Source organism: Gymnoscopelus braueri, assembly GCF_963280865.1.
Source record: "Gymnoscopelus braueri genome assembly, chromosome: 11".
In the NCBI taxonomy this organism is placed as follows: domain Eukaryota; kingdom Metazoa; phylum Chordata; class Actinopteri; order Myctophiformes; family Myctophidae; genus Gymnoscopelus; species Gymnoscopelus braueri.
In genome coordinates, this window is record NC_137613.1 from 27,266,929 (window position 1) to 27,290,201 (window position 23,273).

Genomic DNA, 23,273 nt, shown 5'->3' on the forward strand with positions numbered 1-23,273 from the left:
CATTAAAAAATAATTGTATTATCATAAACCTGTAAATTAAAAAGCACATGATCACTGTAGTATAGGGAGGGATATAAAGAACAAAGCTTTTTGTTCACCAGTTTTATATTTTTGTATATGGATATACTGTAGGCTACATCATACACAGCAACAACTGGAACCGAGAGTATTTTGTGGTGTGATATACATACGTGTTAAAATAAGTGTTAAATAGCTCTATAAAAACAGAAAATACATATTCAGGTCAGGAAACCAATTTCATCCAATCTGGAGAGAGAACTCATACAGGATACAGGCTAAACAAGTGAAATTGGAAGCTATGAAACCAAAACATGAGCAGACAAACATTGGAACTGGAACATAAGCTGATAAATATTTGCAACGTTCTCTCTCCTGATTGGATGGAATTTGTAACTCTAGCAATGATTACCATTGCAATGTAGAGGTTTAAAAATGTTTTAACCACACACACACACACACACACACACACACACACACACACACACACACACACACACACACACACACACACACACACACACACACACACACACACACACACACACACACACACACACACACACACACACACACCTTTAAATTCATCAAAAGACAGTCAACATCATTCTACAGACGAATTCTCCAAATGTGAAAGTTGTATCCCTCAGGATTAAAAGCATTCTATCACATTCTATCAGAGTGCAGATTAAAGACCAGAGTTTTGATCAGAGCTGCAGCCCTCCTTTATTGAAACTGATGAATGCACTCTAGTACTAACATGAACATGATTTGTTGTGCACACACAGACTCTATGCTATGGGCTACAATAGAACAGTGCTGTGCCATGTAGGACTGGGAGATATGGGCACAATCAAATATATTTCTGACCAAAGTAGCTCGATATCGATATTGTGAGGATAATATCAGTTTTCTTTTACATTTTTCAACAAAATCGCAAAAACAGCAAATCGAACGCCTTGTGAACTTATAGATCAGCTATTTTCACTCTTTTCTGACCATTTTTTTCAAAATATATGGCTTGCTGGAAAACACTTATATGGCATAAGCGGCACAATATGCAAAATTCCAGATGATATCAAGACCCATAATCTCGATATATGAATATTTTGACCATGCAGCCCTAGAGGACCATGGAGGTTGTTTTAATCTAATTTTTCACTACAACACTATTGGTATAAAATGCTACTCTTTAGGTTGAGTAGTGTAGTGTTGTCACACTTTTATTATGTATTATACAAACTTTATAGTATCATTTTCTATTTTCTGTCTGATGGTTAAGTCAGTGCTGACCGTAGTGTAGGCCCACCACAAACTGCCCGTCAAGAGATAATAAAATTGTCTTTGAACCTTCAACATGGTGTAGTGCAGTGGTTCCACAATTTCCACGGTGTTAAAGAAGAAAATATCCTGCCATTTATATTAAAGTTATGTTATCAATAAAGCCAACAATTGCAATATTATCACAGCTCAGAAAAATACAGTACTTGTTAAATAGAGAACATTCAGCTGCCAGGTGAAGTAACTAATGTAGTGCTTTCTAGTTCAACGTTTCTCAACGCCGGGTCCGGGGACCACCAGTGGTCCAAATGGATCCCTTATGGCTCTGAGTTAAATTAACACAGAGGGGTAGATTGGGGTCCCAGAGATAAAAAACTATGTGGCTCCGTGGCCTAAATGTATATCAAATTGGGGGTACTTGAAATTAAAAAAGGTTGAGAATTACTGAACTAAACAATACTGGAAAGTGGAAATCCCAAACTACACCACAGAATCCTCAGAGCTTATTTAACTCAATTTAACTTACAGACCCGTAAGGCATCCATTTGGACCCCTGGTGGTTCCCGAAACAGACGTTGAGAAACAGTGTTCTAGTCTAGACTCTAGTCCATACAATCATTCCCAGGGTATGAAGTGTCATTTGGAAATGGGTTGTTGCTGCCCGTCCGTCCCAGCTTGTGACATGAGATCGGCCACGTTCTTCTCCAGGTCATCAATGCGTGTCCCCATCTCATCTAGTGGCAATGTTAGGGAACAGTTTGCAGGAGAAGGCAGGGGGTCAAACAAAGACACAAATCAGTGGTTCTCAAGGTGGCCAGCCAGGGACCCTGTCACCCTGAGGGTTCCTTGAGGGAGATCCTTCACCCATTTCCTTGAGCCAAAATGGAACAAATGGAACCAAATGGACCCTTATGGGTCCATTTGGTTCCATTCGTACACTCTCAGAGTTATGGGGGTCCTTGAAATTAAACAGTCCCACAGACTGACACATCATAGTGAGTCAATTATATATATATATCATTTTTTTTGTTGCACTACTTTAGAAGAAGATGTAGGCTTACTAGGCCTACTACCATTTTGCAGTTTTGAAGTGATTCCTTACAATACTAGCAATAGTGATATCTCATGACTACAGCATGTATCATGACTTTTATTTTTATGACTGCAAACCACATTTCACAAATTCAGTGACACTAAAGGATATTGTTTGATAGTAACTTATTGGAGATTCCTTGGAATCTTCCTTGAAGTCTCTGCATCGTTTCTTCCATCTGAGAGATCAAAACATAGTAAAATAGTATAGTTTGTTTACAAATGTGTGTTTGTTTTGCAGTGGTGGAAAGTAACTAAGTACATGTACAACAATTTTGAGATATTTTTTACTTTGCTGGAGTATTTCCACTTTTAATTCTACTCCACAACATCTCAGAGGCAAATGTTGTACTTTTTACTCACTACAAAACAATTACTTACCATTATTATTATTACTATTATTACAAAACATACATTAACCACTTACCTAAACCTAAATAAACCTATACTTTGGCTATTTGAAAATAGCCACAATTTGAAAACAGCCAATCTACAAGTTGTGAGCTTGTAGATCTGCTATTTTCAAAAGATTTGTATACATGAAGAAATAAATTGACGTACTGTAGGCTACTTTAACTTTTGGTACTTAAGTATATTTGATGCCACTTAGTACTTTTACACAAGTACATTTTGATTACCGGACTTGTGCTTGTAGAGTATTTCTACATTGTGGTACTGATACTTTTACTCAAGTAAGAAATGTGATACTTCTTCTTCCACCACTGTTGTTTTGTGATAATGTTTGCTCAACTTACTGTTTCCGTCAGGTCTTTAGCTGCCGTGGATTCTGTTGTTGACATCGTTTTTCGATCGGACGCCTTTGTTCCTGAAACTGTTTCACAAATAGATTTGTTTTTGTAACCACAATCGAATCTGAAACCTCTCCTTGAAAGTCAAATTAATGCTTCATTTAAACACACCTGATAGAGATTGCAGAAAGTCCCATATGATGATCAAACTTTTGCGACTAGCCTACAACTTTGCTTCTTGGCTACATTAACCCTTTGCAAACTTTTATGAATGTCCCTAAACTTTATAATCCACATTTATTTGGTCATCAGTCTATCTATGCATTCATTTAAAAAGATCGAAGTCTTAGATTATACATATTTTTGAAATGTTACATATTTTGTATTGTGAAAAAAAAACATATACATATTATAATTTAACATTACTACAACAATAATACTAAACTGTTGGTTGCCAGGCAACAGCTACAATCTAGCCAATCACTGTCTGAACATCCATTCGGCCTATGGGATGGGAAGTATGGTCAAGTGACTTCCTTGGTTGACGTTAGTGTTGCCAGATATTGCGAGAGAAATAAGCGACCAGGTCTATGAAAACAAGCCCAAAAGAAGCAACTAGGGTAGGCCAAATGATCGAGCGTCGGATATTTGATATCCGATCAAAAAACCGCAACCCGCAACTACCAATATTTACAAGCAACTTTACAGAAAGGTCGCTTATAATAAGCGGACATGGCAATCCTTGTTGACGTACGCGGAAGGAAGTGTTGCTGTCCACAGTCAAATGATTAGAACCAGACAGACAGAACACTGAGACCACATTTCTGTTTAATCTCGATTCTTTTTTAGACATTAATGCGGTTTTTAATGTCTCCCAGAACGCTTGGATCTTCTGTTTGGCTTTACAAACTAATTCACCATCTAGCCTTTTTGTTTTTACAAAACAGTTTTAATGCCTGAGACAATGGGATGTGTCTTCTAGAAGCTGGTATGTCGCTATAGGTTATTAATCACATATCGGGCGGTGTTTGTGTTGCAGTTCGTTAATCGTTACGTCCATTCATTCATTCTGGGGGGTTGTCTTGTTTATTGTTCTCTACAGTAACGATAATAACGCCGGATTTCCGATCTAGCAGACAGAGTGTGTTTTGTGATTGTGACTCACTCCTTTCCCGGTGTTTCGACCAGGTGGGCGTGGTTTTGAGGTTAGGTTTAGGCATAGTTCCTGTGAGGTCAAGGTTAGGGGTTACCCGGGTTAGGCATAGTTTTAGCGAGGTTACGTTTAGGTTTAGGCATAGTTTTAGACTAGTGGGGTTAAAGGTTAGATTTAGGGATAGGCATACAACCACGCCCACCTAGACGAAACACCAAAGAAAGGGGGAGTCCCGTTTTGTGATGGCGTGGCGTGGGTTGTCTGTGGACAACATCAGCAGACAATGAGTGGAAACGACCCAGTGCCATCATCATAAATGCTTTGATCATAATTAACATATATCAGGATCAACTGGACCTATACATCTTTGTTTTGGGGCCTTAAAGGAACTGAGGACATCATCATATATCCCATCCTGTCCAAGAAAGCATCTTCGTCAGTTCATCTTCTTTAGCCAAAAGGAGAGAGAGCGATCAACTGGACCTATAGATTTTTGTTGGGGCATTAAAAGGAACTGAGGACATCATCATATATCTCATCCTGTCCAAGAAAGCATCTTCATCTTAAGCCAAAAGGAAAGATAGGGTCGCCACTCGCCATCATGGAAGATGAGGTGTTTGATGAGATGATGGATGTGTTTAACTGGCTGGTGTCGTGGATCGCCGCTGGTGCCATGGTGTTCGGAGGGGTGGTGCCATACGTCCCCCAGTACAGAGACATCCGCAGGACGCAGAATGCAGAGGGCTTCTCCATCTACGTGTGTCTAGTCCTCCTGATGGCCAACATACTGAGAATACTGTTCAGGTAATATTGGGACAAAAGTTGTTTTTCCTTTTTATTACCTTCACATTTTTTGCAAAGTACACCCACTGAAATCCTGTTCGTGTTTGTTTAACTTTGAGGATATACTGTACAATCTCAGAGTTACAAATAGTGCCTTTATTGAAAGGATAATCCCTTGAGATGTATCATCTCGTTTTCGAGGGGGTCCTTATCACAAATATGCAAAGAGTACAATAGACAGAACAATACAACACATACATACATCCATGCACACATAAACAAGAACAACTTCACAAAAACAAAAGCTCTCCTGTAACTGGCCACTCCCACCCCACCTGATCAGTCACCCACAAAATAACAGACTTCATGCATTAATATACCCATGTAAAGCTAAATCAACAAAAGCAGAAACTACAGACCGTTACATACAGTGCTTTGCGAAAGTATTCACCCCCCTTTTTGGCAAACTCCAAATGGGCTGTCATGTGTCTTTTACTGAGGATTGGCTTCCATCTGGCCACTCTACCATGAAGGCCTGATTGGTGGAGTGCTGCAGAGATGGTTGTCCTTCTGGAAGGTTCTTCCATCTCCACAGAGGAACACTTGGAGCTCTGTCAGAGTGACCATTGGGTTCTTGGTCACCTCCCTGACCAAGACCCAGCCATCTTCCCCAATTGCTCAGTTTGGCCAGGTGACCAGCTCTAGGAAGAGTCCAAGAGTTCCAAACTCCAAGCGGAAAGTTTTTTGCTAACCCTCCCTAGATCTGTGTCTCGATACAATCCTGTCTCAGAGGTCTACAGAGTACAGACAATTCCTTTGACTTCGTGGCTTGGTTTGTGCTTCGACATGCACTGTTAACTGTGGGACCTGATGCAGACATGTGTGTGCCTTTCTAAATTATGTCAAATCAATGTAATTTACCATAGGCAGACTCTAATCAAGTAATAGAAACATCTCAAGGATGATCAGTGGAAACATGAGGCACCTCAGCTCAATTTTTAATAGCAAAGGGTGTGAATATATGCACATGTGATTTTGCGTTATTTAATACATTTGCAAAACAATCTAAAAACACTATGATTTAGTCATTATGGGGTATAGTGTGGAGAATTTTGAGTAAACAAAATAATGTAATACATTTTTGAATAAGGCTGTATCATACAAACAACAAAATGTGGGAAAGGTGAAAGGGGGGGGGTGAATACTTTCGCAAGGCACTGTACATGCACATGCAGTAACATGCATTAACATGCCCATACGAATACACAGAATACAAACATGCACATGCACCTTGGAAAAAGAGGATAAATAAAGTGGTTACTTTGAATGAAAATACAAAATGACAATGGTAATTCATGGGAAATTAATCAATGCCCTAAAATGATGCCAATTTACACACGCACGTGTCTGTCTGTCTCTCTCTCACACACACACACACACACACACACACACACACACACACACACACACACACACAATTATGCAGAGTTGCTAAAGCATTACTTTATGTATTTCCCTACTAACTTAACCACTCCTACTCTGTTTCTCTGATCTTGTTCAAGTTGTATCCACATATTATAATGGATGAATGGTGTTGAGAGGAGGAAGTGAGCAGAAAGGGTTTAGGGATGAACCCCGGGCCAGCTATCAAGTTTCTGACCCATTTATGTAACTCTAAAGGGAACCAAATGTGCACGCATCCTCCCAAAAAGATAGGAAGAAAAAGGCACTCCAAAAATGTGTAAAAACAAAGAACAAAATCACCTGATGTCCTTGTTGAAGTATTTGCGGTATTTAACAGACACAATGACATGTTGCATGCATGTTTGCGCAGCTAATTTATTCCTCTTATGTGGATTTGATGCCATGTTTGTGTCATACACTAATCAAGAAAGAATTGATAAATTTCCTTATGGAGATATTTTATGTGGTTTATGTTTGAATGCTACAATCCGTAATATTTTTGTCCTACATTTCGATTCGAAGCTGTGTCTCCCACGTGGGAAACTACCAAACATCTGCTACTACACCAAGATGGAATCCCCGCTTGCTCAGGGGGATATTGCACCTGTCAACTTCAGGCAGTGCTACTTGACCAATTGGTCTACTAGTTATATAGCCTACACTACCATACATATTGGTTAAAATAATGTTTTATTCATTAAAATAAGTTCCAGATTGCTGCTTTAAAGTTGTCTGTTTTGTTTTTGTTCCAGATTTGGACGTTACTTTGAAACCCCTCTGCTCTGGCAGAGCATCATAATGATTGCTACCATGCTGGTGATGCTCTCTCTCTGCACTGATGTCCGCGTGGCCACGGACCTCAACACAAAGCGCCGCTCGTTCACAGGTCAGAATCCATCTCCCAGCCATCTTTATGATTATAGGGAGGTCAGTCGGATAATGTTCACCGGGGGCATTCCCAGCTCTCTCTGTGTGTGAGTGGGTGCGTGCGTGCGTGCGTGCGTGTATGCAAGAGCATACATGGGCATGGGAGCTGGTAGTACTTAACATGTTGTGAAATTGCCCCTTCTCCCAATGCCCCTCACAGACTTATTTCCAAGTAGACATAGAATTGCATATCAGTTTTCCAGTTCGTAGCTGCTATAGACTGCTCTGAGAATAAATGTATCATGTTTTTATTGACTTGATTTGAAGGGCACCACACAATTCAGCACTAGAATAAGAATGTCATATACTGCATATTTTGCCAAACAACTGATGGCTGTGACTCTCTATGCATAATATACAACGTTATTTATCCGAGAAGGATCTACAGTAGGTAGGTGCTTTGTTTCATAACTGTCTCAACTTAACTTTCACCTAGTTGACACACATTTTAAAATAATTTAGTTCCGACATAGATAAGAGAGTTTTGGAGAATAAAGGCGGACTGTGTTTTAGGTTTGTATACAATAATGGTGTGAAAGACAATTAACTGATAAACAACAACATTATTACCTGGTAGGATATCTCCCTGCCGGGTTGACTAAATCCTAAAAAAAAAAATATATATATATATATATATATAATTTTGTTGTCCCAATAGAGATATTAGTCCTTGTAAATAATATACCAATTCAGAAAGCCATGAGGTTCTAATATGCATCCTAATGTACAGTTTCATTGTTTTGGTTCCATGTTCTTAAAGTTATTCAGGAAATTAAACTCTTCCTTAGTGATACTGGAAATGAACCACAAACACCAGAATACTTGTGGGAGTCATTTGAAATGGAGACAGATTGTCCAAAGACAGCAGCTGTTTTCACAGTCTAAACCTTTCCAGTGATTCTGCCAAAGTTAACCGGACAGATGCTTCCAGTTAAGACTCCTGCTTCCATAATCAGAAGCTAAATGACTTCAGCACAAACAACTGTGTTGTATGACAAATATGCAATATTTTCACTCAAGTCAAGTGTACTGTTTAGGACCCACACGTTTCTCTTCCAGTGTTAAGAAATGTACTGCTGAGCTTATCATTACAGTTCAGCTGCACAATGATGCTCTGTTTTGTAAAATACAGTACAAAGATCGACTATAGAAAAAAGGGCTGGGTGATACTGTATGGACAAAATCAAATATCACAATATCTTTGGCCAAATAACTTGATATTCATATTGTGACGTATTGTGCAGATGACTATTGGTGCGTTTAAAAAATACTTACACAATGAGTATATAAATGAGTATATAAATAATCATCAGTAAGTGGCCAACTAAGTGGGTAAAGGCTAGGCTGATATATCAATATCGCTATATATATATTGATATATTGCCCAGCCCTAATAGAAAACTCCCTTAGTGCCTTAAGGAATTGGTTATGTGTGTAGCCTGTATTATCGCTCTGACTGTGGCGACTGACTGTTGTAGTTGCACATCTAAGCATTCTGTCATGGTCCAGGAGAGGCTTGAATGAACTGGCTGTGCTTGGTGTCCTCTAAATGAACCAGACAGAGCTAATGAGGACAGATGGATCATTGCACTGAACTAGAGGACATGACAATGGATGCTATTGTCCATCAGACCAGACCAGTGTCAGATGCTCCATAGACTCTATTCAGTGGTTACTTGTGTTACTTCATAAAATTACCGTATCGGTAACACTTTCTATAAAGCCCATGTCTATAATGCATTATTATAAACCTATTTATAATGCATTATAATCTGCTCATAACAAGGTACAATATTTTTTTTGGGGGGGGGGCTTTTGCTGCCTTTATTTGATAGTATACAGGTAGACTGACAGGAAATGGGGAGAGAGAGATGGAGAGTGACACGCAGCAAAGGTTGTCGGGATTGGATTGCATTAGCAGCCTAGGCGCCCGGACCGCTACGCCAGCCATCCGGGCCCAATAACATATCATTTAGTGATCTTATAATGACGGTCAAGTATAATATTACTTGTAAGTCATTATAAAATGCTTTATAATGTGTTGATTATTGTTATAAAGCATTGAGTTTGTATGAGTGCTTATACAGTAACTATAATCATACAGTCTTATAAGCAGATTATAATGCATTATACCTGTAAGTAGGTCTATAATGCATTATTGGCATGGACTTCATAGAAAGTGTTACCATACTGGGATACAGTTCCTAGACTATCGACTCACTCATTCCACTCTACTGTCCTCGTGGGGTCTTTTGAACTTTGCTTCTTTGAGGTTTTTTATAGCCACTCGTAGTACTACTAGTAGTAGATCGAGAACTCAGAGTTCTACACTTTGAAGAACTCTGTGTGACCATTTCTCATGCTTTTGCCTTAGTGGGAATTAATCTGACTTAGACTTACATGAGTGTACCCATAGGTATTACAAAATCAACCTCCCTAGACGATCCTGGCACGTCACGGACGCGTTATGGAATATGGATTGGTTTGGGTGTTCCAAATGAGAGACCAAGCTTTCTGTCTGTCTCTTTCCCTTCTCTCTCATTCTGTTCTTTTGTTTGTGTCTGTAGTGACAGACATTAAGGACGAGGAGATCAAAATCCCTAAGAGGCTCTTTCTGGGTATGTACGATACTCAACTCTGTCGACCACAAAACATCAGTTGTAGTTCATCTCTGCTACTCATCTGTTGTTCTTCCATCTGCATGGCTCCACTGTGGTTCTTCCTCTGCCCAATCACGACTAATCACTGAGGACTAACATGTCTCTCCTTCATGCATTGATAAACCCTGCATCCATTGTAATTGCATGTGTAAACCCTGGCATGGCGTCCATGCCGTATGTGGTGCATGGAAGTCACTCTTCATTCTTTCATTGTAGTGATGCATCTGATGTACTCAATGCATGTTATTGTATTAACCCCCCCCACCCCAAAGAAAGAATAAAATAACTTAAGCCCCATATACGTTGTTGTATGGCAAATAGCAAAGATAGCAGATCTGCAAGCTCACAATGTGAAGCTTGTAGATACCGGTATGCTGTTTTTGAAAATTTAGAAATGTTCTGACATTTTGTGAAAATTGTTGAAAACCTTTGAAAGATATAATAACTTTTGAAACGTAATTTTTGAAATGTATTACAAGCCCCAAATAGGAATGCCAGGGTGAAAATGATCATTCCATACATCGCTTGCCCTATATTGGGGTGATTTGCATGTACAGTACTGTTTGTGCATAACTCTGTCATTCTGATGTGGGACGTTTATGCATCGTACAGCTCTATGAGGAGTGTGGCTTTTCACATTTTCAGATAGATCAATTTTGGATTACTGTCTGCAAGTGTTTGTGCCTTTTATTTTAGTCTAGTAGTTACTAACCTCTTATTATGCGTAATGCACTCACTCCCACTTACAGTATGTATGTAGCTCGAAATAAATTATAACCTGCACTACCTTTTTGTTGCTTTAAAAAATGGAACCGTGAAATGGTGCATTGTTAATGCCTAATTTGCTTGCTTATTATCTTAACTCTACAGCTGGGCAGTGTGGAATGTGTACTTCTCTCATACCAGCTTTCTGTTGTGTTAATGTGCCTGAAACGTATGCTGATTTATATGCCTACACTACAGTATGTCCTCTGGCAGTAATTGTCTTTGCCTCAATGCCTTCTTCTAACTCTTACCTTTTTTCATCGTGGCTTTGTTTGAACTACACTTAGTCTGAACTCATTACTCGCTCTAGGTCTGTTCTGTGTAGTAAAGGGTGGGGAGAGTCAGCTGTCACTGAATGGCGTAATGCAGTGTTTGAAAAAATAGCAGATCTGCGAGCTCACAACGCATTGCATGGTGAAGCGTTAATTATTTAAACTGTACCTCCTTTAGCTGGGGACCCCCTGGAAAACCCTCAAGGACCCCTGGGGGTCCCCGGACCTCACTTTGAGAACCAGTGGCTTAATGTGTCAATCCTATAGCCTATCAAATGGCTAAACATAAACCCCTGCACATTGTCTTCCTCACTTGCATGGAGAAACTTTTATTTAGACGTTTCGATCGCATCCGACCTTCACCAAAACATTGTCTAAATAAAGGATTCTATATGCAAGTGACTAAGACAGTGTGACTGTGCAGGAGTTTATTTTTATATATGAACAGCTTTTTCCCCCCTTCTATGCACCTGTCACTTATTCCTTAGTCTCTCAAGCCAGCCCATCTCCTCTTCCACAATCTTTGAACGCACCAGAGACGGTCTGTAATTCCACCCCATGTTCCACCCGGTAAAAGTTGAGAAGAGGATGCTGAAGATGACAGCTTCCTCTTTCTGAATTTTGCGAAGTTCATACTTAATAAAGAGCCAAATCAAAAATATCTTTGTGAATAGCATTTCTGCAAGGCAGCAAGCTAGCTAGCCTTCGACTAATTTGTTTTCCACAGTAGGAGTTATTTACGCCACCGCCCAGGCGAAACGGACTACTATTTAGTCCTCATGTGTACTAATATTATAGCCTACACGGGTCTTCAAGGTTTTTCAGCCCAAGGACCCCCTAGCTGAGAGAGAGAGATGAAGCAGGGACCCCCGGCCCCACTACATATTGTATACAATTGTGTTGCAGATTAAACCTTTTCATAGATTTCATAGCTTCATAGACTTGTTTGACAGCACTATCATGTTGGATTCACGTTAATTGTGTATTTTCAGACATTTAACAACTTAAACCATCAATACTTAGTAAACTTGACCTTTCGCTCTGTACTCTGCCGAAAATAGCCGATCTACAAGCTTGTAGATCTGCTATTTTTGGCTAAAGTTCTCTTCAGAATAGCAATGCTAGGGTTCAAGTGGTTAATGTAAAAAGAATATCCTATCGCACAAAGATTTGGCAGACCCCCTGTAGTAACTCTGAGGACCCCCTAGGTGTCCCGGACCCCCTGTTGGAGACCCCTGGCCTACATAGTTCCTGATAAATGTTGATAAGATTTATCTTTAGTTTAATATTCAACCGTATATATAATCTTAAAACTTGTAATCTTATAACCTTCTGTGAGACTTAAGACAACATTTTAGCTCCATACATTTCAACCACTCGTTTCAGGGTGAATTGCACTCTGAGCTGCTAATCAGCCACGAGGCTGGTACTGATATGAACAAAGCATTTCTGATGCTATCACAAAGCCAATGTGTACAGTAGAGTAAAAAAAATAAAGAAATATTGTTATGCGAGGGTGACCTGATTTTCAAAACCTCGAACCGGAGACACTTAAATGAACTTTACCACATGAACCCTATTCTGGGTATGTCAAGACGAACATTGAGTGAAAATAGCTGATCTACAAGGTCACATTGTAACTCATTTTTGTAACCATTTTCAGCAAAGAGATTTGGTGTAGAGGGGGACAAAGGAGGGGACCAAGTATACTGTACTTGGACCCCTGGGGGTCCCCGGTCAACAAGGGTTTAAGGGGTTAAGCTAACTTTAAAGTGAGTCAATTATAGACCAAATTAGTTGTTTTCTATTTACTACATTCTTGCTGTCATGATACACTCTACCTCAGTCACAGTGACATTATAACATGCTATAGAAAATTGTGTGTTAGCACATGGTGGGAATTTAAACAAACTTTGCACACCTTTGGTCCACTGCAACCTAACTTTATTTAATAAGGGAATGGCTCTCATCCTAGTACAGCTAACGGCCACTAGATGGCGGTAGCAGACAACATTTACATGATGTGAAGAAGTTGGCTACACAGCTTGCACATGGCTCTCCTATGATGAGAACGTAATATGCTTAAAATTGACTTAAATTGAATCGTTTCATTTGTAACCTGAGGTTACATTTTTTTTATCATATTGCATAATATTGCAGTCCCAGAAAGAGTCGAGAAAGGAATTTCAAGAAGACTTGAAAGAATTTGTTAGGCCCCCAGTTGGTTTGAGTGCACAGTAAAAAATGCTGGTGTTCATTTATCCATTTGTAACTCTGACTCTGAGAGTCTACAAATGGAACCAAATGTACCCTTACGGGTCCATTTGGTTTCATTTGTACACTCTGAGTTAAATAATGAACAATATACCTACATCTGACATCACTGGCTGGCTGGAGGCTTGACAGAGGGGTGAGGGGTGGGGGTCAGTTGGCTCCAGTGCTGGACATGGCTATGGTCTCCTGGCCTGCCCCAATTCTAAACCTCTCCACCCGGTGCCAAGGGCTGCTGGCTGTTAAGCTCATCCCCCAGGGGCAGTTTCATCAATCACTGAGCTCTAGTGAGGCTCATTACGATTGACAGAAAACCATTTCCTTTAATTGCAGCTTTGCTGCTCTGCGATCTGGCAATTGAAATGGCAGAAGCCGGACAAGATGTTGTCCGCTACTGACGGTGATGCTTGAAAGTGGTCAGGTGGAGGGGGTGTGTGAAGAAGATGGAGATACGGATAACGGCGGATTAGTAAAACCTAATTTGTACCTTGTTGTACAGCTGTGTCATTATCCGAAAACTCCCTGATTTTCTCTTGAAAATCGGTTGTGTTCTTCGAGCGACACGGGCATCATACAGCAAAGTATAGATTAGGCTAAAGGCATTCAGTCTTTCTCGGATGCCTTGACCAACAGTGGTTGAAACTGGACCCTAGAATAGGTCTGTTTACTCTGTTTACTTAAATTAATAGTCCATCATATGCCATTCATACAAAAGGTTTTCCGCCATCCGGCCCTCACAGTGTATGTAAATTATCCCCATTTCAATGGGGCAATTTCAATGGGGAACGAGTGCTATCATTTGTACACACTGTTGAAGGCCGGACGGCGGAAAACGTTTTGTATGGAATGCCACATGATTGACTATTAAATTAAGTAAACAGACCCTTTCCTTTTAAAAATGTTAACAGTATACTCGGACAATGCACCAGGCAATTAGAGCAATATTTTGGTAGGCTAAAATGAACACCAGGCATGCACTGAATTTCACGCAGTTGGTGTGAGAGTGTCGTGTAGAGCATGCGGTTCTCAATGTGCAGTCCGAGGACCCCCAGGGGTCCTTGAGGGGGTTCCAGGGGCCAGGGCATCCCCAGCAGTGTGATCGATAGTTAATAGGAACCTAATGTACCCATTACAGGTCTGTAACTCTGAGAGTATACAACTATTACAAAATGGATCCTTACGGGTTCATTTGGTTCCATTTCTACACTCTCAGAGTTGAATTAACATGGAGGATTTTACAGTGTAGATTGGAGTCCCAGAGATGTAATTGTATGAAATGGATGCATATTAATGCCTAATGCATATCAAACTGGGGGTCCTTGAAATTAAAAAGGTTGAGAATGTCTGGTATTAAAGAGCAGCTGTGCATATTAGGGTTTAAGTGTCAATTTCACGTGTCATGTGCTGTGACAAAAATACCCCCTTTCTTTTCCCTTTCACTTCCGACTATTAAGGGCAGTCTTGTCTGTCAGCATGTCTGCATCTGAGCCTGTATGTGTCTTTGACTGTTGACTTGACTCTCATTGTGCGCTCTGTCATCCATCACAAATTCACAGGTGGATCCACTGCCTTAGAGGCGTACCGTAGCATCATTATAACGACAGGTGGCCCACATCAACCATAATTACAGGTTGTCTGTTCTGAAAAATAACCCACTATGTGCCATTAGAAGTACTTCCTGTGGTGTGGGAATAGGACTTCTGCCGATCGACTTAAAGGGATATTTCACTTTTTATAGTCTACTCATGCTTTTGTGAGCCCCCCAGACCGTTTTTAAGTTGCTTGATTCATTATTTAGATATTTGATATTAATTTGATCAGACACGCCCCCTTCCTATACAAATCCATTATAACTTCAAACTCCATTTTTAGGATGTTAGATTAATCAAAAACACCCGTCCTTGGTTCTAGTGACTAACCCTGCCCTCCTAATACGCGAGGGGCCGTGTTTTTTTGATAACTTTTTTCATTTATTTTTAATATTGTTTTTGGAAAAATAAATAAATAAATACTATAAAGAAATTCTATAAAATAAATGAAAAAGGTAATCGAAAAAACACGGCCCCCTCACGTATTAGGAGGGCAGGGTGAGTCACCAGAACCAAGGACGGGTGTTTTTGATGAATCTGACATGTTAAAAATGGAGTTTGAAGTTATAATGGGTTTGTATAGGAAGGGGGAGTGTCTGATAAAATGAATATCAAATATCTAAATACTGAATCAAGCAACTTAAAAACGGTCTGGGGGGCTCACAAAAGCCTGAGTAGACGATAAAATGCCCAAAAGTTGTTTTGAAAGTGAAATATCCCTTTAAGTAAAGACTTGAAATACTTATTTCTGTGTGTAATACATAGTTTTGGGACCACCAACCTAAGTTGATTGCATTTCAAAATGAGGCATTTCACACTGCATTTCACACCACATGTTGGGGACAGCTGTGCTGTATCTTTTTTTGTTTTGGAGAATAAGTATGGTTATAAGGGAGCAATCCTGGTCACCGGTTTTAAGGCCATGTTTTAGTTTTTTTCCCCAACTGGAAACGCACGGTGCTCCTATAAAACACTCATCCAAATTTGAACATTTTTAAACTCTCTGTGACCACATAAAAGCACCAGACGTGCACGGCTCAGCACAGAATAGAAGCCCTGCACCTCGTCGTGCTGCTGGCATTTCTAGAAACACAGTGCTCCCATTAACTATAAAAAAAAACAGGAAAATAATGATCTGCCCTTAACACCTCCATCCATGTACTTTATATGGAAGACTTTTGGCTTGAAGTCCTTTTTATATCAGAATAAGCTCCTTATTATTCTGGTAGAGGCATGTATATAAGTGAAATGTCCATATAGACACAGGGCTTGGAACTTCTTTCTAACTGTCTGCTGCTGTTAGATACAGATACTTGTTACCTCTGCCGAGAAGGTAATGTCTGTCTGCTTGTCTGTGTGTCTGTTAGCAGGATATCTCGAGCAGTTAGGAACAGATTTGCACAAAACTCGGTGGAAAGGTTGGTCCTGGGCCATGGAAGAACTGATTTACTTTTAGCTGATTGATCAAAGCAGCCTGTCACCAAAATGCTCTGAACTTGTGAACAGATTAGCATAACACCACACACACATACTTTGACGAGAGTTTTATCTTGGGCACAGGAAGAGCTGATTAACCACTTCTTCAGCCCTATTTTATTCTGCATCACATGATGTTGTGAGAAAACTGCCGATCTACAAGCTCACACCTCACAAAGTAGTTAGAGTGCCCTGTAGTTTGGCTGTTTTCTCTATTTTGGAAAACGGCTAAACGACACAATACTTTGAAAACAGGATTATCTTGGATCTAGAAAGGACTGATTAACTGATCAAAAGCATTGTGAAGTTCTATTCAAGGTCTGTTGACTCTGTTCTCTTCTGAGCACATTTCTAGTACTCATTGTGACTTTTATTTAATATACAGTTGTACATTTGTCCAGTGTGTGGGAGCATCACTTTAAAAACGAGCTCATGTTTTTATTTAATGCTTTAATTTCAGTCTTGCTGTTGATGTTGGCCATTCGCCATTTTAGAATTTGCTCTCTGTATTTAAAGAAGGAATGTCGATGAAATTAGATCAGAGCCTGTTCAAACAAGCATGAAATTGATCATAGACAAAAGTAATTGCTTGTGAAATGTGCCTGTCATCTCTGACCGTTGGTGTGAGGTGTCCTTTACAAACGGTATCACAGGCCTCAGTGTCTTTGGAATAGAAAACATCAGGTCTGTAGGTCTGATGAGGGAGCAGAGGTGAGAGCATAACCTCAGAAGAGGGTCTTATGTCTTCTTTCAGAAACAGCCACCAGCCTAACCTAATTTTTAAGCTCACTGAACACATTCAATAAGCTTAACAAAAGACAGAACAAACACAAAAGGAGCATTTTGAAGACCAAACGAGAATAGCAATTGCATAAGAAAAAGTTGCCTTTCTTTCTTTCTTTTTAACGGTATCTATCAATTTAAAAAACGGTATATTCTGTACATCTATCAATTTAAAGTGCCAAGATGGCACTGGGATGCATCGATTGGATGCTATGAGAGAAGAATATATGAAAAAAGCATGCTGCTCCCTGATTGATTTTCCTCCGTGCACATCTCTGGGTCTTTGTAATCTCAGGACCCTGGATAGCTCCTCTATTAGCCTCCCTCTGTTTCCCTCTGCAGCACTGCCATTACCCTCTCACCATGCTGTCCGCTAGAAAGCTCTCTGCGCAATCACAAAATCACTAGACATCACTACTGTAGGCAGTGTGTTTATGGCTAAAACCTTTGTATTATTTAGTCTGCATCACTCCTAAACAGCTGTAATTCTCTACTACTCTCTGAAGGTAATATATCCCCTTTTTAACGAATCAGACAGTATGTGTGTCACAAGTTAATGATTTTAACTGATAACATGGTTCAGAAATGCTGCTTTGTTTTCTGAAAATGGGCAATTTGTTATCGCAGTATCCATAACAATTGTTCTGCCTTTGCTTGAGTGCAACTTTCAAGTAGTTATCAGAAAACAGGGTTGGGTGGACACTTGGTCAGTTGAAAACACATTTTTGTCGAGCATCACTTGTCGAAAGGCACATGTGACGACTGATGAAGTACTGTACAAATTAGCCGTAATTATGGTACAGAGGTATATTGGCAATCAATATTTTTCATTCTTTATTCTGTTCCCGTGGGGAGATAATATGTTGCTGTGCTCTGTTTTTGTGGAAAAATCACCTCTATTCTGTCGATGCAGCTCTTTCTTTCCAGAGATTACTTGAGACCTGGCTTAGACGTTGAGACCTGACCTGGTCATGCATGGAACATTTAAAATCCCTGTCCACATGTCCCCTGGTGTAGTTTAAAACAGAAAAAGAATTTCTGTTCAATAAATGTTCATGTCAAGTCCCGCCAAAAACCTCCCTGAAGGATACCTTTTTTCACTATATTAATGGAGACATGCAGAATGCAAGAAAATACCAGGATTTTCATGGGCAAGCTTCAAAAGTCAAGTAAATTGTATTTATAAAGCACTTTTAAAAACAACCAGATTGACCAAAGTGCTGTACAACAATAAAACAACCTCAAGTGTAAACAAACAATAAACAACATTTAAAACGTTTAAAACCGCAAAGTTATGCAATGACAGACCATAAGATAAGAGCACGGAGGAGGGGGGGGGGTGCATACTCGGTGCAAGGCTAGATGGAAAGAGTCTAGGGTGATTCAAATGATAGGGAGAATAGATGTGTTTGGTGTGTTTTGAGTCTGGATTTGAAGGTGTCTAGGGAGGGGGCAAACCTAACAGTGGATGGAAGACTGTTCCATCCAGATATTAACCAAACAAAGAACACGTTGTTTGGGACCCCAATACACATGAAACACAATAACGGATGCTTTGCTTACAGCTCAGCATTCTCTTCTGTTCCTTCTTATGGACAAACAAGCTCTCATGCTTGAAATATTCGAGAATTAAGCTCGTTGGAAAAACAAGGAAAACCACCCGTTTACTTTCTTCCCCCAAAATGTTTTCTGGCTCTCCCCGATGAGTGACGGGCGGCTAAACGATTATACCAACCGCCTCCGCGACATTACAACTTCTTCTCACCAAAGTTGGCAGGGAACAGTAGGTAAAAAAAACCAAATGAATTCTGTTACTCTGACCTGTCTGCCTACACGTTGTGCCACAGCTCTATTTGACGGAGAGCAGAGCTCTGCACAGGGCGCCTGGGCACCACACGTGGGCCTTTTTGTAAGGTGCTCCCACACAATGACCAGCCCTCTGGGTTGGAAGAGGAAGATGAGGGTATCACAGTGGTAGTACTGTGATAAACACTGCTTATTTACTCCATGTAGAGTATAATGGGCCTGTTATTGTACCCCCTGTTTGAAACTGGCCTCTTATTGCACCCTGTGTGAGGCCTTATTCCTAAGTAACTAAGTAACTATTTCAGTGTTTCTGATGGGGGGGGGGGGGGGGGGCATAGCGCAGTGATTCTCAACCTTTTTAATTTCATAGACCCCCAGTTTGATATGCATTAGGCCACGGTCGGACCCCCATTTTGTTTTACACTGTTAAGTTCTGATTGTTATTTAACTCTCTTGAGAGTGTTCAAATGGAACCAAATAGACCAGTAAGGGTCCATTTGGTTTCATTGGAGTTACAGACCACAAGGGTCCCTGGACCTCACAGTGACAACCAGTGGCATAGAAGATACCTCTGTGAGATCCATACCTGATGGTGTCGTTTTAAGAAGATGACGACCAATTAGCTGCAGACAAATAGAATCTTACACAGACAGAACCATACGTTTGATATGCTACAAGCCTTCTCTGTCGAGTGTATATGAAGCTTTATCATTCGTTTGTGGCCAGGTGACACGGTTTCCACTGTCACCAATCCTTGCTTTTTCTCCGTGCCAGGTTGTTATCAGTAGAGGCCAGGCATCCCCCTACATGGGGGTTACTGTACCCTTGTTCAGCTGCCAGAATGGGGGGGTCCACAGCTGCCAGGGCCCCTGAGAACTGAAAAAATGATGAACATTCATGAAAGGGAATTAGATGACATTCCATGGCGATGGTCCCCGCTCAACAGAAATAGACCGGTAACAACCGGTGGAATGAATCAGCGCTGACAACTTCTGGCGATAGGAATTTCTTTTATTGCATTACTCACATAAATGTGTCTCTGACAACACAGTTAAATGTGGAAACCAGAGAGAGGCTCAACATGGCTAGCAACCGCTCTCTATCACGCGGATGTGACAATTAAACATTTATAACAGCATGTACCGTAACACATGATGAACCCCATGACGCATTATTAAACCCAATAAACATCCCCTTGCACACACTAACTAAATGATACAGCGCAATAAAACATTGCAGACAGACTGGTGAGAAATCCCTGTTCAGCCAACACAAAAACCCGGAATGCTACGATATTGTTATTGTTAGACTTTTTAAAACCTCCGTTTTGCATCAACAATAGTGGCTTATCCAGTTAATGCCCTCGACACCGTAAATGTGACTTGCCTTCAAGGGCAAAAAATCAATACAGCTGATTATCATGATAGTAATACATTTTCTCAATACTGGACCACTTCACCCATTCCATAGGGCCCACTTGGGAGCGTTCGCGGCCCATTTCGCCTACTTTGGAGTGTTCGCGGCCCAGCCACTGACCACTTAACACGGCAGCCTTATAGGTCAGATGGCGGGCCGTGTGCATTTTCAGCATGTTTATTTTATTGATCAATCAATCAATTGTGTTCTGGCTTCTGGCTTGCAATGTATCATATTATAAATCCCTTTGTGTTGCATGTGTCATGTAGGCTATTGGGATATGAATCGTATTGTGAAACATATTATACGGTGAGCTCCATGCCAATACCCAGCCCTGCTACCCCCACTTTACTTCTTCTTGTCCCGAAAAGCGGTAAAACTGAAAAACTCAGCTCTGAAATGTTATATTATTAAATCTTATCTTTGTCAACACATGGTGAAATGATTTGATCAGTTGATGTTGTACACACTTAAGGTGTTGTACGCACTTAGTGAGCTATGAAGGACATTTTAGGTGCAGACGCCCATATAAAAGGAATGTGCTCGAATGCCGGAGCCAGGGCTGAATTGCCTTTAGAAAGTGATTCACGTTACTTTATTATGGGATTTGTTGACCTTGTCCATCGCAAAGCGATCCATTCGCTTCAATACCACAAAGACACTCCATCTTACACTCTAACCAAACAAAAGCGAAAGCTTAAAAAATAATTTCAATTAAACTGACCTTGGTTTAGAAAAGATTAGCACACATGCACCAGATAAATGTCAGGATTTCTCACCAGCAGTCTGCTTATTAAACAATATTCCCATAGATCTGAAGCTCAAATGACATAAGTCGTTCGATTGTTTTGCTTTTTATATTACCCACTCTGTACTGTATATATTTTAATTAATAATATTTCAGTGGTGAGGTCAATTAAAGCTGTAGTTTGAACCTATGTTTTAATCTCTTTAAAAACCCATGTCTCATATTAGCTGCTGTATAGGCCTGTAAGGAGAGCAGTTTCCAGATGTGTGTTCCTGATAAGGAGAAATTCATTTAAACATGATTAAATGAATTGCATCTGGAGGACTGCACAGATCCCATTTAAGATACAGCAGTGCGGTAACGTTATTAGATTTTCTCGATGTATTCTACTCAGTCCTCTTTTCCTATTGGACCAGCCGGAATACGTGTGCTGCTCTTGGAGGGAACATTTACCATAACAATAACATTTACCATGACCATTTAGGTTATGATAAATGGTGAACTTTATCAAAGCGCCTTTTATCAGAGTGCTTTACAATATGCATTACATTTCACCCATTCACACACACATTAACCCATTCAATCCGGGAACGCATCTGTGTAATTTCAGATTTGATATAACCATTATTTTATAATGGTTATAGCATAAAAATTTGCATATTAAAAAAGCTCCCTAGATTCAACAGAGTAGACTTTACCATCTGTTGATGTGTGTGGATCAGGTCAGGTGATAAACTACTGTTTATCACAATAACTAATATGTTGTATTTTCATTTCATTTGTTAGTTCAGGGTTCCTCAACGTTTTTCAGGCCAAGGACCCCCTAGCTGAGAGAGAGATGAAGCAGGGACCCCCCACTACATTGTGTTGCAAATGACTATTTTTCATAGATTTAATAGAATAGCTTCATAGACTTGTTTGACATACATTATCTTTACTATTAATATTTTGGATTTGTGTTAATATGTATTTTAGGACCGTTAACTTTTTAAACCCTCAATACTTAGTCAATTTGACCGCTGGCTGTGTATACTTGGTCTGCTCTTTTTCCCTCTACACCAACTCTCCGAAAATAGCCGATCTACAAGCTCACAACGCCTCGCAGCGCGAGACGTTGTGAGCTTGTGGATCTGCTATTTTCAGCTAGTGTTCCCCATCACACAAAGAGTTTTTGGCGGACCCCCTGCAGTTACTCTGAGGACCCCCTGGGGGTCCCGGACCCTATGTTGACAACCCATGTGTTATTTGTATCAGGGACCATGTAGAGAATAAATGAATCTCAAGGCAGAGATGAAAGATGCTTTGTACCAGTATTGCCTACTAGCTCCTTTTCCATCTGTGGTCCCTTAGTTAGGAAACGTTCTTTAGCCATCTGCAAAATAAATGCTTACCAATAGCTTTCTTCATCAATGTGTTCAAAGGTGTCTACTAGCACCTCTCAATTAGTTCCAACCCAATTCCTCTGTGAAACTTGGTGGGTGCCAATGAAACTTTGGGGTACCAAGAGGGCCTGGGCCAAAAAGTGGAAAAAGTTAAATGAACAATATATGAGCTTGTGGTTTTTTTTGGTAGGTTTTTTTGGCGGGTGCTGAATCCATTCCAACCATTTTAGAAAAAACAACTCTCTGGCCATAAAATCGCCAGAGAGATCTACAAGCTCACAACGCATCGCGATGCGACGTGTTGTGAGCTTGTAGATCTGCTATTTTCACTTTTAAAACATTTTTTATCATTCATTGTAATGGAGGCAAAAGTGGCTTATATGGACAGTGTCTCTTATATAAGACACTATATTATGTAATAATGTATGTTATACATACATTATACACAGCTAACAATTATAATTTTTTAGCTGCGTTGCTACAGGCAAAAATGGAATATTGCTGGATCAGATCATTATTTGTTATTAATTTGTTAGTTGACTCAAACCTTCACTTAGAACATAACATAATGTTATAATTTGTCTTGAATACCTTCATCGAATTATAAAATCAATTATGTTTTTGTATTATTTTTTTTT

General features: G+C 40.0%; 2 protein-coding genes across 3 annotated transcripts in view; one reads left to right on the forward strand and one right to left on the reverse strand.

Moving 5' to 3' along the window:
* Positions 1–1,411: 1,411 nt before the first annotated feature.
* hsbp1l1 (heat shock factor binding protein 1 like 1) lies at positions 1,412–4,403 on the reverse strand (the record flags this gene model as incomplete). Its single annotated transcript, XM_080442616.1, has 4 exons — positions 1,412–2,036; positions 2,504–2,570; positions 3,147–3,223; positions 4,391–4,403. The coding sequence occupies 4 exons, from the start codon at positions 4,401–4,403 to the stop codon at positions 1,936–1,938; spliced, it is 258 nt and encodes an 85-aa protein (XP_080298742.1). The 3' UTR covers positions 1,412–1,935.
* The window catches only part of slc66a2 (solute carrier family 66 member 2), a 38,734-nt gene continuing 19,389 nt past the window's right edge, over positions 3,929–23,273 (forward strand). The window contains exons 1-3 of one of the 2 annotated variants that reach the window (XM_080443292.1): positions 3,929–5,097; positions 7,293–7,426; positions 10,035–10,085. In XM_080443292.1, the coding sequence (XP_080299418.1) occupies positions 4,895–5,097; positions 7,293–7,426; positions 10,035–10,085 (388 nt within the window). In that variant the 5' untranslated portion in view covers positions 3,929–4,894. The remainder of the gene's footprint in view (positions 5,098–7,292; positions 7,427–10,034; positions 10,086–23,273) is intronic. The other variant, XM_080443293.1, reaches the window with a different exon arrangement.